Genomic DNA, 20310 nt, shown 5'->3' on the forward strand with positions numbered 1-20310 from the left:
TAGTCTTGTGTGGTGGCTCGATTATACGTTCATATTTCTTGCGGTGACATGTTGTGCCCTAGCAAACGCCTGAAGAGACTCATACTCGTAAGAATTAGTCGACCACAGCTACCACAGTAGGAGATTTTCGATCGAACGGAACAATTGCAGCGACCCCGTAGGGAGTGAGACTAATCGGTTGCTTTTGGATGCAACAGGATAGCTCCGAGAAACTAGAAGACGAAGGAAAAAAAAGAAAGCTTTCCGCTCAATCACTTTAATCCAATCCGTGCGGTTCCGTTAGTCGCTAACATCGCACTAGATATTGAAAGCGGTCAGTGGGGATCTTTTTAAATCTCCAGCGAGGCGAGCATTGCAAATCGATGCAAATCCGTTCCGAGGAAGAAAACGCCTTCCGGTTTGCTATGCTTTTTCCAACTGATCCCTAATGGTTGTCGATCAATATTTAATCGGTCCGATTTGCGTTCCAACCCGACCGAATGCAAGACGAGAGCTACTCGTGCGGCTAGACAAATCCTGTCGTCCCGGAATGGGTCTCCAGGGGCAGTTGATTTTGTCCGAAGTGGGCGAAAAGTTTGTCCTCCGTGATCTCACTCCGTGAGGCGGCACACATGGAAAATTCACACCCAACGCGTATATTTGCTTCATAAAGGAACCGGAAATTGATAAAATACTGTGTCGTCTCGTGGAAAACGTGCTCACGACGCACAAAGCAAATGCTGCGTGGCTGAAATTTCAATTAATCAGCTTCCCGTAACCGTCTTCCCATTCGCTCTGATCGCTTACACTCATCCTCTCTCTCGTAAAGTGCAATTGTGTGAGTGTGCATACTAATTCACTTACTCATGTCTTTACTTCTTACTGCAATTTCTTAGCTAAAGGGAAAGAGTGTGTGAAGGTGAGAATGAATAAGGACGTGCGGATCTATTCGTACTATTAGCTGACGAAAAACCCTTCATGAGCGGCTCTTCCCGAACTTATCGAGGCAAAGTTTCGCCCTTTATCTAGCCAGCACGCCTACCACGTCCCATGTGAGGATAAGGCATTGACTCGAGACCGGAAAGCGGTTGCCCGCCGGTCCTAGTCAAACTTTTCCCTCCCGCCCGACAAGCATGAAGTGCTGTTCTTCGCTCGCTTTGCTGGCCCTTTGCTGGAGGAGCAACTTTGAGCCACTGAAAGGCAAAAGTTTAAAACCGACACGTCAGCTTTAAACGCCATCCGTGACGATATCATCTCATTAGCGATATCATAATTTAATTTTGATCTGGCTTTGCTTCGATGAACAGATAGAATAGGATTTTCCGATTGAATAAATTGAATGGATTTTGAGACTTAATTTTTGTCAGTCAATCAAATTTACATCGAAGGTCTACACTTCGTGTTAAGGAAATACCATATAATCATGTATTTGTATCACTCGGCAATTTTTTTTCTCGAAAAGTTAATTCTTCATATTGCTTTAGTCATTTTAAGATTATGTTAATTTCATTTATTTCAAAATGAAGTCATGAGTTAATTTAATAAAAATTTCATTCATGGCCTTTTTGCCGCCATATCAGTGCCAGCAGCCCAACCACCGATCGGATCGAGTTGAACCGTCCAAATCATATTCAAAATCTCGTTGCAAAATATAGAGAAGCATCACGAAACTCGACCCCCGTATACCAAACGTGGCAAACCGCGCACGTAGCCCTGTGGGCGTTGCGCCATTTCATTCGCCGAGTGCCATAAAACAAAACTTGGTGGTAAAACTTTTGCACACCACATTAAACACAATTAACGTTCATTTTGATCCTTTTATGGTACGCCTCGTAAAATACGAAACGACCACTGATGGTCCATGCGAGCGGGTTGACGATACGAACCCTTCCAGAGAGCCCTTGAAAAGCGTGAGACTTCCTTCTTTTTCCGGATGTGCGTATGAGTCTGATTTCTTCGGATCAGTTCATTTCTTGGTTTGATTGCTTGCTTGCCCATCTTGTCCGGGTTCCATATGAGTGCTACAAAAGCATGCATTTACAACTCCTAGTATGTTACCCTTTAAAATGCAAATTCGTTTTCCCTTGCATCCGAGAATGGCTAGATAAAAGAAGCGGTCAGATTGTTCTCAAGGGTAAATGATACTGACTACAGTACGCACATGTAAATGACGTTACTTAAGGCTCTGTAGCTGCTATATTTCTTTCTTGGTTCTCCGAGGTAACTTCATGGCAAATTGTTCCACAGAGACTGTTTAACAGTGATCGATAGAAGAGCGTTACTTTGTCAACTACACAATCTTTGCAACAGCGAATTGTGTGGGTGAGATATCCTCTCATTTTCATTGTCTGTTTGCCTTTACAACGTCTCCTTGAATGTCAAGACTCGAACATTAGTTTTATACTAGTCGTACGTCTTCTAGCGGATTATTGCAAATAAACCAAGCTTGTCTTTACATTTCCTACCACTGTTATATTTTGCTTGTAATTCGTAGTTGTTTTGTTCATAGAAGTATATGGTACTCGTATACGTGGTTGTTAAAATTATAACTTATCAATGAAAGCTTTACATTACAAAGCTTTTTCTACATGAAAAGAAAAAACTTGTTATCCGATGTACTGCACAGTTTTATTATTTTAGTCAACCTATATCTTATACTCAATTCGAGCAGTTGATTCAATTCTCAAACGTCAACACCTACGCTTTATATTCGCCAGAAATAAAAAAGTCAAACAATTTATTCATGCGGTCTCCATTTCATTTTCTATTACAGATACCAAGCCCCGCAATGTCCCGCATGGGTTGGGCCCTCCGGACTCTCCTCGTTTCAGACAATACAAGCTGTTTAAAGGACCGAAAGGTAAGCTTCTTCTTGCCAAAGTCGCACCTTCCCATAGGACAGATCCATTATGGCGGCTTTTCGCAATATGATCTAAACACGCAACACATTGAATGCCACTGAATGAAAAAAAAAAAAACGTCGTCAGAAACATTCCTATCGTACTTATTGGTATGCGTTTTCCCTTTTTTGTGTCCTTCCATGCCACCAGGTGGGCGGCAAATTCATAAGGAAGTGTGCCCCCGGCACGGAGCTGGTCGAGTGGCTGTTGAATCTCTCTCCGATCGTGCACACGCGAACGCAGGCGGCCGGCATGTGGCAGGCGTTGCTCGAGGAAGGTGTCCTGTGTCACGGTAAGTTCGCTCCGGACGCCTTGCCTCATTATTGCGGGTTTCGCTGCATTAATTCCGGCGTCCAGGATATCCATTGCATGCTACACAACGACATCCTGCATGCGCATTTACCGGAGAGCCGCCGACTTTGGCCGCTCTGTGGGTTGCAGTCTTATTTGTTTCGTCTATTTTTCACCTACTCTACTAACGGATACCCGGTCTTATTCGATTTCATCTCCATTTCTGTCCCACACGGTGGTCTTGCGCGGTACAGTGGCAAAAGAGCAACCGTTCAAAGACAAGTGCTTTCTGTATCGCTTCAAATCGGACGAGGACGGTACGGCTGGCGGTGCTCCGACATCCGACGATGTTAACCACGCGAACGAACACATCCGGGAGGCACTTCCGGCGCTATTGCATCGCGGTCCGGATGCAACGCTCCGCATGATCCTGCGGAAACCGTAAGTACTGTTTGTGAGCGGATCTGTGTCTTTGTACCACGGCAAATGTCTGTTTTCCATAATTTTTGGGTAACCCAACGGAACAACGCTCGCGTTTCGGATGGATGTTTATTATTGAATTTAAAATTATAATTTACAGTCGCATTTCGTTCTGCCATTCGTTTCGGTACCAAACACGGACCGTGTCCGAGATGCAGCTTGGATGTTTATTTATTCATTTATCTACTTAGCCATGTTTTTCACTCTCTCTCAGCCACCGTTGAATTCGTTGCTAGTCCTTCAGCAAACACCCGAGAGCGACCCACCTTCTATGGTGCCTCCGAGATGGCAATTTTATGAGAGCACGTACACTTTGGCGACCGTTCGCAAACTACTTCCCTCGCTGTTTGATCGCGCCTTATTTTTATAACTCAATTTTCGACCACTACTTGCGCTGCTCGCTTAAACTCTTCAGACGTTCGGTTTCTCTGTCCACGTTTGGCTAAAAAGCGTGGGCAAGCTGCGTGGCAAATGTGACGGGCACTTCGCAGCTGCACTTGTCGGACGCTTTTTTACAGCTTCCGATACCGACATTTTTATCGACTCGTACTTCCTTCCGGACGAGCGGTTGAAGGTCCGTAAAAACTATTTCCCGTCGATAGAACGAGGAGTGATATTGAGCTGCCGGTATCGCTTTATGCACCAGTGAGGCAAATATGTTCATCATTCCGGGCGACGTTCCGTTCCCGGCTGGTAAGATAGTAAATTTTATGCTGACTGTAAATTTTCCATAGTGAACTGAATTCTTCACAGCTTCGCTTCTGGCAGGAGTGAACGGAAAATTTATCTTGTTCATCGATTTGCTTCCTCGGATAGATTCTGCTTTTACCGAACGAAGCAACCAAGCGAAGAATTAAAGCTACAGCAAATGCATGATTGTTAGTAAATCAGCTCTAGTAAATTGTTTTTTAATCTTATAATGATGTTTTATGCTACCCGTCGCTTTAACGTACAGCCAGATAGTGCTTTTGGTGCATTATGCGATGATAGGTTACATAAATTGTTGAAGACGTTTGTTCAAAATCTTAACAAAATGATGTCCAATTTCGAGGAAAATAAATGTCCCGGTGTATTTGTTTTATAAAATATTTATTTTGCATATGGCAAAGAAGAACAAATCGTTGCAACGTGAGTATGACTACATAGCAACAGATTGCTTTCAACTTTCACAACGACAACTTCATTTTGATATTACCGACTTCTCTTCTCCAATTCGAAGAGTTTCTCGAATTAATTGGAATGAGAGTTTTCATGGAAACTTTGTAGATTCGGTACTGTAGAAGTGAATCCATTTTTCCTCTTCCAGCATCTAAATCAACTAAATGGCTCCATTCGCTTTGATCTTTGGCTCCGTCAGCTCTGACCAACGCCGGTTCAAACATTTACCGCGTCGGAGTATTAGTTCGCGTCTCGCTAATAGTGCAAATATTGTACAGAAATTAAGACTTCAATCCATGCGGGAACAGGACATTTTGATTGGCTAATGTAAGGCATTCTTGCTCGATTCTCGCCCAGAATATCAAGCAAAAAGATGCTGGAAAAGCTTCTTCGTCATGTGGGTGTACCGTCTACAAACGTGATGGAGACACGCTTCACAGTTGATTGTTGAATTGTTAATTTAGTTGTCCTTAATTAGAGCATTATACGGCTTCGCTGGCGCAAGGGAGGCACTTTTTGCCCTTCCCGAAATGAGTATTATACTTTCAAATGAATCAACATTTGCACATTTTCTGCGTCCTTCCAGTAATCTACTACCCTCAAGATTCGGTTGAAATGTCTCTCTTAAACTATCTCTCTTTTGTGACAGGTCACACGAGCGAACACAGGAGGAGCTGGAGCTAGTTTACGAGGAGCTGCTACATATCGCCGCCCTGTCGCACCTGTCAACCTCCATCAAGCGGGAGCTGGCCTCCATAATCGTCTTTGAAGCGCACGCACACGCCGGCACCGTATGTAAGTACCACACCTCTCCATGCGACTCCTTGTTTGGCTTCTTGGAACTTCCAGCAGGATCAGCATGCCCGCATTCTTCGCGTGCTCGGTTAATGATATTGTTCAACTCGCAGAATCCCGTCAGAAGGCACATCGAATGCTCATTTGCGACACTCGGTCGAATAGATCTTTCAATTTTTCACCTGATTAAGCACCATGGGCCAGTTTCGACTGTTGCGAAACGAGCGGAAGAATTCTTCGGGCGACTATGTCAAGCGGAAAATTCGCACAAACAACACTGGAACTTTGGAGAAAGTTTGCGAATCGTTCGAGCTCACTCTCGTTGATTACTATATCGGTTTCCATTTTGATAATTGGCAATCATGATTAACATATGAATGCAGCGATTCTTAACAAACCTGGCAAAACTCGTCGATGCCTGGCGGGAGCAGGTTAATATTCAAAGGTTAACGTACCGGCTTGCCTCAGTGCTTTGATTTTTTTACACCAAAACGTATCACCATTTTGTAAAGGTGTGTTTTTATACAACTTTTTCTCGCTTTTTCGCTTCCTTCTTGCCAACACCCATCAATCATGATGTCGACATACGGCTCCGTTCCGGTACGAGGACCTTCCTCAAGGGACTGTTTGGCCTTTAGCCTCATAGACCGACGATCTGTTACAGTCTAGCGACATGGGACGGGTTTTTAGACACCTCCCCAAAAGAACCCGAATACAGCTGGGACGATGCTGAGAAAAACGCTCATCATTATTCATTGGCTGTTTTTCTAGGGGGCCAACCTTGTTAAAACTTTCGTTCCGGATCGCTCCACATGCGCACGGAAAAAGCTCGACTAAAAAAAAATGAAGCAAAAATATAGGAAAACTCTAATCCCGACCTGGGTTGCTCTTCTTCTATGGCCTACCGCTCCATCCAGGCTAGAGTCATGTAACAGTTCGTGCTAAAGGAGTATTCCTCAATTACCGTGCTAAACATGATTTTGACATGGTTTTTCGGCAACCTTTATCATGGCAAAAGGGTGAAAACATAAAATAGAAAAATAATATTCACCTCCTGCCGTTGCCACCGCCACCGTCAATGCCTTGGCTTGAAACTATAGCGCATATCAATCGGAGGCTTCCTGTTTTGCATCATGTCAGCGGGAAATATTTGTAGATGCGCATCACTGGAAAAAGTTCATACAAACTTTCCACACGCGTACTCTTTTTCCTATCGTGGGGATTTGGAGCGTGGGAATGTAGAAAAATGGGCGTCTCTCGGTGCGGTGTGCCGGAATCGTGTGGCTCAACAAAAATAAAGGTAAACACGGCTTCTGCTGCCATTTGCACCAACTTTTCGCTTATTTTTGTTGACTCTTGCTCATCAGCCTGAAAAGTTTTGTTGATTTGAATCGTAGCTTTTGTTTGTTTCCACCGCTTCCGGTGTGAAGCTGTACGGCGGTTCCGACCGTGGTGCCAAAACCATCATTTAGTCCAAATGCCCCGTTTCGCGGGATATACAATACGATTAAGGACTCAATTGAATATAAAAAGTTTCTAGCTAGATACCACACATACTGTTTGTACAAGCTTGATGACGACCATTTTTATGTATACTGTTATTCTAAGCATAGATTGCACAGTGGCCTTTGATTATACTAGTGATCAAGACTACTAGTATTGTGATGGACACTGATTTACAAGTTCAAAATACCTGATTCGTTGTAACTTCTTAAAATTATGTGCATCTTTATGGCCCTATAGTAGGGCAATTAAGATAAATATTGTATTTTACTCCCATTTGCATCACAACGTGATGAATATTCCAACCCACATTCTGTATAGTTCGCTCGGTTTGGAGCTGAATACATTTTACTTGTACAGCCCGAAGCATTTCCCATTAATTAAAACGCACACACGCTCTTTCCACGAAGGAAATTCTTCCTTTGGCCGCACTGGCAAACGTTGGGCACGAAACGAAGCATTTACTCACGCACCAATGCCTCACGCTGTCCTCAAGTGTGTAGCCGAGGTGGTCGAGAATGAGATGACAAAGTCAGGATGCAGTGTGGGACTTATGAAACTATAAATTATTCCGCACCGTGGAATGTCATAAATTTTCTCGCCTCACACAATTTTCGACCACAGACACGCTCTTCACCCGCGGTCGCAGCGTGAACTCGTCAATCACTGGCTGGAAAAGTAGGGGAAAGTTTTACCATAGTAAGAGATGAAAGGATGCAAGGTCAGGTCCTTTCTCTTGACGCAAATGTGTGCCCTTTTCTGTGCCTCCAAATGCATGGCCCATTTCACGACCCACGGTGCTCATTTCGGTGCCATATAAATCCACTTCAATCCACTATTCCCGCTTGCTCAGGACGGCATTTTCTGCATGAGGATGTTTTTGCCAAGAGAAATTAGTAAAAGCTTTACGCGCGTTGTACACGTTGAACGTATCATTAGCAAAGCATTTGCTTCAATGGTCGCGCGTTTATGGAAACACATGGGTCAATGTCATTAGCAGGAAAACATGGTTTGCCGTTCGATTCCAAACGAAGCTCTGCTTGGTTTACCAACCGCTTTTCCGGCCACTGATTGCAGAGCGCAAACAAAATAAAAATCCATTAACCACCATAATGGTGGCCAATTTCAGCAGTCCATCAAATGTACCCTTGTGATTAATCCGATGTCGACTCCTGATGACTTAACATGCTCACCCATTTTTTCTATCCTTCGTTTTCCGGGCTGGGGGCTCCAGTGTTCAATCAGGGCGATGAAGGCCGGTCATGGTACATCCTGCTGAAAGGATCGGTTGACGTAGTCATCCATGGTAAAGGAACAGTCGCAACGCTCAAGGAAGGTGACGATTTCGGAAAGCTGGCACTCATCAACGACGCCCCGAGGTAAGTTCGAATTGGTGTGATCTAATTGCAGGGTGTTTCGTTTTTGGAGGTTTGAGTGTAGTAAACCGCATGTAGGATAATTTAGTTTCCTCGCCGCTAATGAGGCTAATATGTAGAGAATACGGACCGTAATATGTGCTGGCATTAACCGTGATTCAAGGGAAAAACTAACGCACCTAGCTAATGATGTCATGGTTGGCATTTTTCTTATATTTTTTCACCGCTTCCCTTCTGTCGGGGCAATCGCACGCACTTACACACGCTCGGTGGCCCTAACAATCGATTCACTCTGGTTCAATCGGTTTAATTCGGGATTGGAACGAAACAAAATCACACACCACGTGCTACGATACGCACTGGCATAGGGCGGCAACGATCGTGTTGAAAGAGAACAACTGTCTCCTGCTGCGTGTGGACAAGGAACACTTCAATCGCATCCTGCGCGATGTGGAGGCGAATACGCTACGGCTGCAGGAGCACGGCAAGGACGTACTAATCCTGGAGCGAGTCGCAAAGCAGCGTGGATACTCGGCGTTCAAGTATGGCTTCATGATTTATATTCATTCCTATCCCTGGCGTAATATATTATATTATTTTATGACGATGGTCAGAGACTTAAACGTATTTTACATTCAATTGTGTACATACACTCAGAATTATTTTTGTAAACCGTGGTGTAAATAGTAAATTAACTTTGAAGGACAATGATTTTTTCCGGGATATTAACACAATTTTATTATTTTGCCATAACTTCGCATATATAGTTACCTATAGCGTATGGTAGATAGAAAAAGCCTGACAATGCTAAATTTAATAGTCACATAAGTCTTAAAATTCTCAAAAAGCTATCACTACTCCAATGCATCTTGCTTCTTAACGTATACCTTGCGATATTGCCACTTTTCCTTTCTTTTATCTGTAAAATGCCCTGCCTTATTTGAAGGATCAAAAGTTAAAATTTTAATCTAAATATCTGATATTGTGTGAAGTATAGATGTTCTGATGAGGATTCGTAGAATTGTAGACACCAAAAAACTTACCAATTATAAAAAAAATCAACCTCAAAGTTAAATCCCCATGAGAAGCGCTGTAAAACAAAAACTCGACCGTTTTCCATGCTCTCACCACAATCCTTGGGGAACTAATTACCCCTGCTACCAGTAGCCCTTCCAACTTGGCCAGAGCACGGGGCAAACATTTAGCTAATTAAGCCCTAGGCAGGGCCGGCGTGGACCTTTGGTAGCTCTCAGCTACATCCTTTTCGCCAATCTGGTTTATCTCGAGTCGCAGCCGAAGATGTCTGCAAACACCCGAAAGCTGCCCACGAACCATGCTTGCTGCCCAAAGAAATGCCTCAATCCTCCGGAGGGCAGCTTTTTGACTTGAATTCGCTGGTTTTTGCCATGTTTTTTGCTAAACGATGTACTGTCTTTTGAACATTCTTAATCTCTGTTCCTGATGCAACGAGTTTAATTAGGAAAATTTGTTTACTACCGCTTTAATAAGCTGCTTTTTAGCATACAACTGCACCGGTTTTGTTGATCCTAAACCGGGTGGAAATTGATACAAATTCTCACCCCCGACGAGCGCGTCCGCTTCCCGTGCATGTTCCATGCAATCTGTGTATCTGAATCGTTTGTTTTCCATTTTTCCTCTAACATTCTTACTACGCCCACCAACACAGGTACACGGTCATGTCCGGCACGCCCCAGAAGATGCTGGAACACCTGCTCGAAACACGACTCGGCGGCCAGGCGGGACCGAACGATCCGTTCCTGGACGACTTCCTGCTGACGCACATCGTCTTCATGCCGACACCGTTGCTGATCGACGAACTGGCGGCCAATTTCCACGCCGACGCAGACATCGACCTGCGACAGGCCAGCGAAGAGGACCAAGAGTACTTCCTCACCAGCAAGCGACGAGTTGTGCAGTTCATTCAACGATGGGTTCTGGCCGTGCGACACGCGGTCTTCGACGATCCGCTAGCGGTTGAGTTTATCGAGGTAAGCATATGCTACGTCACGCACGCAAGGACGCTAGGATTCGCATCACGGAAAAATCCTTCCCACGCGAAATATCACATTGCAAAAAAATTATGACATTTTCTGGCACACTTCACACAATCACGCTAACGAAGGAAATAATCTCCTTGATTGATTGACACTTTGCGCCGGCCAGAAAGCGCCCGAGGTGTCATGTGGAAACCCACACGTCAAGGACGATCCATGTCTCGGTCCAGTGCCGGTAGGGTACGAGTAGAAAAAAAAACAAATGTCACACCCTTATTGCCCCATTGCATCAGCGAGTTTCCTTGGAAGGTCCCACCAGCTGATGGATTGCCGGAAGTGCTGTCATCTGGTGGAGCAAGATCGTGTCCGGCCGGCGATCACATCAGCCCGATGGCCGTGACGTGCCGTTTTCCTCTAATTTCCGACCTTTCTCCGGGTGGCAGCCCCCGGGAAGCGGGATAAAATTGCATTATTTTCTCATCATTACGATGGCACTGATTTGCCTGTCCTTTCGTGTCTTCCATTCTCCGATGCAGGAACTAGCGACGGACGTCGAAGCGGAACCAGCCCTCCAGGAAGAAGCGAGTATCATACATCACGTGCTAACGCAATTATCCCGATATCAGGTGAGCAACTCGAGATGCTCTCCCCGGTGCTGGACTCCCTGGGTGGTTTTAAAATAAATCTTCATCGTGCGTTATCTTTCCATTTTCTCTCTTTTTCGATCAATTCCGCGCCGTACAGGAGGACCGGCAGATGAACGCGACCCAGAAGTGGAAGCTCCCACCAAACGGCCAACCGATCTGCCTGTTCAGTGGCAACACACACTCAAAGACTGTTATACGCCCGGATGACGATAGTAATTAATTTTCTTCTTAATACCGACGCCCTCACAGTTTCTGCTCCTGACAACTTCCCAATTATATCCCTTCGATTGCCCATTTCCTGTGTACGTGAGCTGTGAGCTCGACCGCCTGTCGGTTACTGGAAATGATCGATCGTAACGCGGATCTTGCGGAACACGCTCGTGTCGCGTATGATGAAAAATGATATTCGGCGCTAACTAATCCGACGCTCTGCATCTCGCCCGTGACAGTAATTTTCCGTGTGTACTGCGCCGACCATACGTACTGCACCTTGCGCTTCCCGATGGCCACCACGGCCGAGGTAATTAAGGCCTGTGCCGCCGACAAGCTGCAAATCGCCCGGCTTCCTGAGGACCTGCTGCTGGTGGAGGTAAAATCGAGCGGCGAGCGTGTCGTATTTAAGGATAACGACGTAAGCCTACCGACGGCTCTCAGTTTAAACGGACGGATTTTCGTCTCGCCAAAGGACCACCTGGACGCGTTGGTGAGTGTTCGGTGACGGCAGGATCAAAACAGGACCAACATGGTTAATTTGATTCCGTTTCTTCAGCCCGCATGCGAGAAAAAGCCGTACGTCTTATCGCTAAAAGGTGCATATTATTCATTTTTCATTTTAGACACCACTACCCGAACAGGAAATGCCGACCGAGGCGACGGATGTGGACTTTGAAGCGCTATCAACCAAGGACGTCGCTTACCACATGACACTGTTCGACTGGGATCTCTTCTGGGCTGTGCACGAGTACGAACTGCTGTACCATACTTTCGGACGTCATCATTTCAATAAGGTAAGCTCTAGAAGATTCGGCCCCTAGATTAGCACAACAAAACGACCGTTTTCGTTTTTCTGTTTCTAAAGCAAAAGCGGGACCGGGTAGCATGGTTTCTGTTGAATCATTTTTCACGTTCCCCAGCAAGCTGCTGGCATCCTCCGATTGTCTCTGATTAAAAAGAAGAAAAGCAAAATATCTCCAAAGCTGCACACTGGTCTTAACCCATTTTGTTACCGGGGCGTGTGAAAAATGATACCGAGACAGCAAATCATTTTGCTTTCACCCGGCGAAGCGCACGGAGCATGGAAAGCTTCGTCGAGCAGCAAATAAATGTACAAATATATGTTTAGCTCCCCCGTTGCCGGTGTCGGTTGTTTTTGTATTGCTCGAAGGCGTGGATGCATTTTCAGTGCCGCGTTTTTTTTTCCTTCTTTTCTTCGAGAAGTAACTCGATTCCTGGTCACTTGGAACTGCACTTGCATTTCGTGTTGGTACTGCACCCGACACGGCTGCCCTGCCTTGCGTTCAATGCGCTAGGAGTGAATTATTGCTTTTCTCATGCAGCAGTTCAACCCCCATTTAAGATAGTTCTCGCAAAGGCGAAGAGGTGTGGTTTGGATGCGATGGATTTATTGTTACCATTTAAGTGACGTGACGGCGCATTAAAGCAATCTAATGCAAAGGTAGGATACCATTGGTAAAAGCTGCATTTTCGATTTAAGATTCATATCCACCTTCCCCGTCATATTCTGAAAAAAAAAACTGCTCATCATCACTTCTCTGGTTGGTGGATTGTGGATTTGAAAAGATCGAGCTAATTGTAAAGAGCCAATGGCCGGCTAGTGAAGTGAAACACGATGAGACGAAACTGGTTCGAGTGCGCTTCAATGCCGCTATGGAACTGCAAAGAGTGAAACTTTTCTTTCGTCGTACCAAGTCAACATTTGCGCTTTGCTGCATCACCAGCTTTTCACCATTTAGCGGAAGAGCCAAGAATTGCTTCTCGACTGCACAAGAACGAGGCACCCACCTATTAAGCTAATGAAAGTAACCGTGCACAACTGTGCGCAGTACCGTTAGGAATATAATAACAAAGACAGGGGGCAAAACTTGTATCACTAATTACATCCCTTCTGATTGGAGGCGGCTGATCCAGCTGACATTCAAAGTTAAGCCAAGGTAACCGCGCGTGAAGGCACAAGCTGGCTCGGATAATTCTCTACCCCAGGCATTAGCGCTTGCTGCACTTTTCTTTGCAAGAATGGTTGACGATGCCTTTCCACCTCTCGTTTTTATTTACCTTTGCTCAGGTGCAAACAATTTCCTAATTAACCTCCCATTCGGATGTTATTAACACCAAAAACCAGTGTTCGTTTGACATGTTTCAACAATGTTTATTATGTAAGTGTTGTTCCCACAATTTTACAAAAATAATGTTAAACTTCTACCCTATCGTACTGTGTATAAATTAAGATTGAGATTCTTCCCAACGTCCTCTAAAAATATTAAAACAATAACGAATCCATCGTGGTAATGCTTTCAAGTGTCTTACAATGATTTGTCATCGGGAATGCCAGATCTCGGTGCCATTAGAAAAAAAAACTATGAAGCAGACAGCTGAAAACGTCTGTCGTCGTATTCGTGGGTCCTATTTGCCTAACAACCGTTTATGCCCATCATCGCGGGCTATCCCATGATAGCGCGCTTTGAAATAATAATTCTAATAAAGCGCATTTAACTGGTAACGATATCGCTCATTCCCCCGAAAATCAAACGATCGCTGACGAAGCGATGAAAGGACTCCTTTCTGCAAAGCGGATTGGTAAAGTGGAGATGTCGGGAAAGGTAAGAATTCGGAAACTGCCGCTGCTGCTGCTCCTGCCTGGGGACGGAATCAACATCGGTGGGTGCGCGCGTGTGTGTGTGCGATGGGACGTGGCGAAAAGCAGCGTCGCGTTTGAAAGTATGCCGTCACCAGGGTTGGTGGGTGGTGCAAAGGATCACTTCAAGTACCGGGAGCCAACGAAGGGTCTTACTCGAACGAGGCCGGTTCACGTTCGCCCGACCGAAATGAGAATATTCGCAAAATTGATTGCGTTCAAGGGACTCCTCGGGTCTTCGTAAGGAATGAAGTCAGCTCACTCGATGGGCCGCTTGACTTTCGCCGTTCGCGCCCTGTTGAACTCGACACGATGGGCGACGGAGAAGCAATATACTGCTGCCCCCACACGCCTGGTAAGGCTTCGAATTCGGTTCCTTGCCCTCGCTTCTTCTAATGCGAGTCGCCCAATATTGCGAAATTGTTGTAAAAGGTGGATTTCGTGGTAGAAAGTACCGCAACGAAAAAAAGCTGACTTCTTCTTCGCCACTCTATAGGTGCATATAGCCAGCCAGTTATACTCTCTCGACCCTTCAAGCGCTAGCGTTCAAGGCTCGGTTCTGAGCGGTTGGATCCACGTGGGTGTGTACTGTAATGCATGTGCCGTTTTTTAAGCTTCCCTGGATTTAATCTAGTTAAGGATATCTCCCCCGCTGCCGGGGGGGTTTGTAGCCTCGCGAAAAGAGTGGGGATGGCCACTACTCTGGACGTTTCGTACGGGCGACCCCGAACTTCTTGGAAGGATTGACAGTTGAAGGGATTTTCGTGCATGCTTCCGGAACAAGAGATATACTGCATATTGGACACCCATCAATCTTGGGCTGCCTACGCAAAGTCTCGAAGAGGGAGGTTTTTTTTTAATTTGGAGAAAAACTCCAATGGCGTAACCTCCAACCTCTTCGATCCCCTGTCCTACTTGTCCGTGATCTGCATGAGGGCGATGTATTTGTTGTACTTGGTGTAGTTTCGTCGGCCGGTTTCGTCGTTCATCAGGACGCCCGCGTTCTTATGGCTCGGATCTCGGATCGTCTTGAGACGAATGTGTTTCGTGATGTCCCAGCGCCAGTTGGACCGGTACGCGCACAGCGAACACTCGAACGGTTTCTTGTTCAGATGACCGACGATGTGCACGTGGAACCGGGACGCGGTTGACGCCCAGAACGAGCAGTGCGGGCACTTGAACACCTTCTTCATTACCAGGCCCGTAGGGTCGTTGGTTGGGAGTCGATTTGTCACCTCACCGTACCCGGGTGCCGTTTCCACGCCGCAGAACGTCCGCGATTGGTGTTCCTCTCGATTGTCGTCATCGGTTTCATCGTTTGACAGCGAACTTTGCCGGGGTCGAGCCGGTGTCCGATCGTACTCAGGCGGGTTCGTAACTGGTCCGCTAGAGGCCGCTTCTGTACTGCACGCCAACAGTCTCCTCCAGATCTCGTTCGCTGCACGTTCGGTTTCGGTTGGACGCGCGAGTCCTGGCACGTCGGCTGACTCGTCGAAGGAGCTTGTCAGCAGGGCCGCAATCAGGTCCTCCTTGTGTGCCAGCTTGATGTGATTCGCCAGCGCCTCGACCGTCTTGAACGACAGCTCGCAGTACATGCACTTGGTCATAAGTTCTTCCTGATGGCCACTCGTCATGGGCTGCTGGTTGTGTTTTGTCAAACTGAGCGGGTAGTCTGCGGTTTTATTTCGATCGTTCTCATCATTCTCCGCCTTGAGCGCGGAAAGCGGGATAGGTTTCACGAACTTCTGGCCAGTATTCGCCCCTGCGGTGGACAGATTGGTGGGCGTCGTCGAAACGTTCAGCGGGATAAGATTGGGTATGGGTCGGGATCGTTTTTTAGGCACAACGCAAACGCCATCCTCCGTCGCTTTGCCTTCTAATCTATCTCCTTCACTAGCCTCTGGGATGATCTAAAAAAAGTGGGAGAAAACCTCAATCAGAAAGGATCACCGAAAGAACACTGCCATAGCTTACTTCATCGGATGAATATGGCATCGGTTGCTCTTTGTCTGGCTGCATCATATGAGAGTCGCGTGCGAAGTTCGTCGCTGCAAAATAAATCAGACACAATTACCTGAAAGCTTCCTAACAGGCACCCAGGCTCATGCTCACCCGCAATCGACGTACCGACAGCAGTCGACTTCTCGATCTCCTCCAGAAGCTTCGGCAGACCAGATGCAAAGATCTGCTGGACATACGCCGTCGTCAGCTGGGTAGCTTCCGATCGTGACAACTTGGGCAGCTGCATCGACCCACTACTTCCACCACCAACACCACTATACACCTTCTGGACACGACGTCGGCTCGCTCCGAGAGAGCCCGACTTCCGGATGCCATCAACCGACCCGTGCACCATCTTCATGTGCCGGACCAGCTTCTGGTAATGGCGAGACGCGTACAGACACCGTTTACATTCGTTGATGACGATCTTCTCGCCGTGCGTGTCACGCAGATGCGTCAGGTACTTGCGCGGGTTCTGCGTAAAGTAGGTGCATCGACCACACGAGTAGTTGCGCTTGATCTTACACTGCGGCAACTGCGACTGTCCGTCGGATTCTGGATCTACCGACGTCCGGACGGATCCTTCACCGTCTGTTAGTGACGGCTCGTCGAACGCAGATGTGCCTGCCGTGAAACGTCCCCAACCGTCTAAAAGTGGCTGATCCGAAGATTCGCCACCGTCCTCACCCGCTTGGACCTGGGTCGAGTGCTCGCTCAGATGCACCTGATCACCACTTACGACTCGCCGCACTATCAGCTTATCCCCAGCACGCTGCACCATCGAAGGTGCCACATCCATCGTTTGACGCACTATGTTGTACGTAAAATGGCTAATTGTCACTAGACACGTTATCGTCTACACACCAGCAGGACCTACGAGGCGAGAATGGAACAGCCGAACAAACAAAACGCACACGCGCACATACGCAACGATACGCACAAAAAAGGCTCAATTCAAACCGACCAGTAAAGGATGTGCCACTTTCCTCGCAACTTGTTCAACACCAGGCGCCCTGGTTGCGTGCGTTCGAGACGAGACCGGGCAGACTTGATCGCGAATCGATCGCGCCCTGTCGGACCCATGGATCGGTGACACACTATCTCGGGCGCGAGTCGAGCGATCGTACGCGATCGGCTTCACCATTTGCGGCCAAAGAATGCCTTGACATAGTTCTTGCAAAGCTGAACAACAACCAGGCTCGCTGTCGTCGGCGTCGCCATCATTCGAACTGCCTAGAACGTGTACCGGGGGCAGAGGAGCGGCCAGCCGAGAGAACAAGAACCAACCTTCTCCCCATGAACGAGCTACCCTCGAAACGGCAGGGGGCGCGAGCGCGTCTTGACCGTGAGGCGCGCGTCTCTCTTCGTTCACCGCCATTATGTAACCCGTGGTGCATTCTCCACGACGCAATGCAACTCCCCCCGGGAGTGAAGTGGGGGAAAACGCACTCGATCGCGAACGATCGCGTTCTCTCGCACCCTACACGCTTATCTGATAGCGCATCTCAAGAAGCGCACCTCACTCTCGCTCAAATGCGTGGTTTGACACGCAAGCCACAGGCAACGCCAGAGGATGGTGGCCACTTGCATGTGTACAGTCTGTGGGTTGTGAGGGTGGTTTTTTTTTTCAATTCAAAGCCACCCAAGTAATCGATATCTTGTGAAAATGAACCACATGGTGTGGCTCCCGAGGGGAAGATCGTTTGAACGCTCTCACACATCGATAAAACAATAGCGCCGGGGATGGGGGAGGGGGGGGGAGGGAGGGAAGAAGCTTCTAAGGGAACCGCGATCGGGCTTTTCCTCCGTCCAACCCTCTCTCACACCCACCCGGGGGGGGGGGGGGGAGAGGTTAGGGACACGTGCCATTTTTACCTTCAAATGCCTTCTTGCGGAGCACAGGAAAGGAACGTAAGGGTTTCGGGAAGGGAGATGGAAGGTGGAGACGGGAGAAGCCGCTTCTACCCTGGGAGACGGGTAATTATTCTTACGAGAATCTCTACCCCGCTCTTGGGTCTCTTCCCGCAACAGCCTCCACAACGGCCTCGTGGTGTGTTTGGTGCGGAATAGAATTGAATTTCAACGAGATGAGCAACGGACGGGACGTGAGTCTCGGGACAGAATGATGGTGGCCGCGAAACGGTGCGCTAGTTTAAGCGTTTGATACAAAGCACACCACTGGCAGGGGAGGGTTGGAAAAGGGCCTGGGAATCGGTGGCGACCATATGTCGTTCAACCTTGTATCGGATTGCGATTGATTTCAATGGCTGGTGCGCTTTTCTTCAACTTGTCATCCACTTCCTGTGGTGAGTGCGCATGGTCACTGATAACACACCGATGGGTGGCTTAGGGTGGCGAATTTGTTCGAGAAAAATGTATTCAAACATCGAACCACTTGCGCACGCACACACATACACACACGTGCCCTCATGGTTGGCCTTCCCGGACGGAAGGCCGACGGAAAGGCCGATGTAATTTCTTTACAACATCTTCGTCACAACGTCGTGACCGTTTTTTGACCGTCCATTCCACGACGGCGACTCACACATTCTGTCGGATGTCGCGCGGGACGGATTTTTCCCGGCACACGCACACGCACCGCTGGACGCGAGGCAATCGAACACGGCACCGATCGACTCGCGGCACCACCAAACACTAACTCAACCCCCAGGTTCGCAAAATCTCATCTCCCGAGCGCACGAGCTGACGGATGAAGCGAACAACCACCCTGCGGCGGGGTTAGTTCTAGCTGCACTCACCCCGCGGTACTGGGGCGAATCTTCCCCGTGGGGCGGGGAACCGGTGCTACTAACACACATTACACTAGCGCCTAGGGTCGGCCGCCCCCGGGTTTAGTATTCGCGCTTATATGGCGCGCGCTCGCGCACACGGCAAACGCATTAGATGCGGCGCGCGAGCCACTCACAAGCACCAGCACACGAACCAACGATCTCGCGCCAAATGGAACGCTGGAGCAGCGCAGATTAGAGCTGCAGTTGGGTGTGTGTGCTGGTTGGCTGACGATTCACGACACATCCAGTCCGCGTGCGCCTGACCTTGACAAAAAGTGCAACAGCGTCGCCGTCGTCGACGCCGCTGCAGCCGCCGTCGTCGATTGCACATGCGCGTGTATGTGTACGCGCGGCACGGAAAAGCTGTGTTAGATGCTGCGCTAGTGCATGACTTAAAACACCACGACGGGCACGACAAAACGTGTTCTCTACAGGCTTCGTCCCGCTGGATCGGATGCACCGATGCGACCATCGTCATCACGGCCCGTGATGGAGGCTAAGGGCATACAGGCGCGTTCGAACGCGCGACGTGTGTGTGTGGGTGTGCGTGCTCGAGTGCAAAGTTGCGCTGAGTCACTTGGTGGTTGGTTGCAGCGTGGCTGCTGCTCGGTGCATCGGGGCTAGATGCAACGTGACCAGTGCACGATACCACGCCGTCCCCGAGCGGCGACGCCATTTTAAGAAAAGCTTAAACGCGCTGAAATGCGCACCGCTACATACTAAAGCTTTTACGAGAGGGTTGGTTTGACTGCTTTATTAGTATTTTTTTATTTATTCACTCTCGTCGCAGGTTATGAGATGACAAATGATTAGCTTCTTCATAGCCATGTAAGTGGGTTCCGTTAACAGTCCGTTTATGAACGAAATGAAAATAGCTTTTCAGCCTTGGCTTTGGATACGTTACACGTTTTCACGAGACAGCGTTGCCATTTTGAGAAGACAAATTTTTTCATCATTATGTTCGACTGTTCACGCCTAATATTGATGATCGAATTGTTACGTGATTATTTTCAACGAAGTTCGTTTCATTTGTTGCTATAATCTCATATCTCATCGCAAAATAAGGAGCAATTCTACGTATCAATTATTTGATGATACGAATCGGACAAACCTAGCTTTTTCTCCAGAACATCAAACTCCCACTCACTAATGTCAGCAGGTAGTAGTGGACACATATTTTTGATAAAAACAAGTGAGCACACGTAATCGCATCGCTCCAATACGGCATGAAATTAACGGCATGTATAAGAATAACGCAAATATTACTGCTAGTATGTATTCCGAAAAGTGCATTTAATGTGGATGGATTTTTTTACCATGAAAATATTTCTCAGTACCGTTGAAACCATGCAAACCACAGGAGCAATAAGCCACTTGCAGAAATTTCAATTTACCATCCATTCACTTCGAAGCATCGGGTTTCGACTGGTTTCCAACAAAACAAAACCCCAACTGTTCCTGCGTCGTCCTGCAAACGAACATGCTCTGTTTTCCTCGAAAC

The 20310-nt window shown here is 47.4% G+C and overlaps 2 protein-coding genes across 2 annotated transcripts in view; one reads left to right on the forward strand and one right to left on the reverse strand.

The window, feature by feature from the left end:
* LOC128726550 (rap guanine nucleotide exchange factor 4) overlaps positions 1 to 20310 on the forward strand; it is an 83846-nt gene that overhangs the window by 58594 nt on the left and 4942 nt on the right. The window contains exons 7-17 of the mRNA XM_053820365.1: positions 2753 to 2839; positions 3030 to 3171; positions 3425 to 3611; positions 5458 to 5603; positions 8341 to 8485; positions 8851 to 9024; positions 10170 to 10491; positions 11034 to 11123; positions 11242 to 11356; positions 11594 to 11847; positions 11981 to 12151. Coding sequence (XP_053676340.1) covers positions 2753 to 2839; positions 3030 to 3171; positions 3425 to 3611; positions 5458 to 5603; positions 8341 to 8485; positions 8851 to 9024; positions 10170 to 10491; positions 11034 to 11123; positions 11242 to 11356; positions 11594 to 11847; positions 11981 to 12151 — 1833 coding nt within the window. The remainder of the gene's footprint in view (positions 1 to 2752; positions 2840 to 3029; positions 3172 to 3424; positions 3612 to 5457; positions 5604 to 8340; positions 8486 to 8850; positions 9025 to 10169; positions 10492 to 11033; positions 11124 to 11241; positions 11357 to 11593; positions 11848 to 11980; positions 12152 to 20310) is intronic.
* LOC128726551 (uncharacterized) lies at positions 13519 to 17377 on the reverse strand. The gene is made up of 3 exons (XM_053820366.1): positions 16129 to 17377; positions 15991 to 16064; positions 13519 to 15926 (listed from the first exon to the last, which is right to left on the reverse strand). Exons 1-3 carry the CDS (start codon positions 16814 to 16816, stop codon positions 14928 to 14930), a joined length of 1761 nt encoding a protein of 586 aa, XP_053676341.1. The 5' UTR covers positions 16817 to 17377; the 3' UTR covers positions 13519 to 14927.

Source organism: Anopheles nili, chromosome 3, assembly GCF_943737925.1.
Source record: "Anopheles nili chromosome 3, idAnoNiliSN_F5_01, whole genome shotgun sequence".
Classification (NCBI taxonomy): domain Eukaryota; kingdom Metazoa; phylum Arthropoda; class Insecta; order Diptera; family Culicidae; genus Anopheles; species Anopheles nili.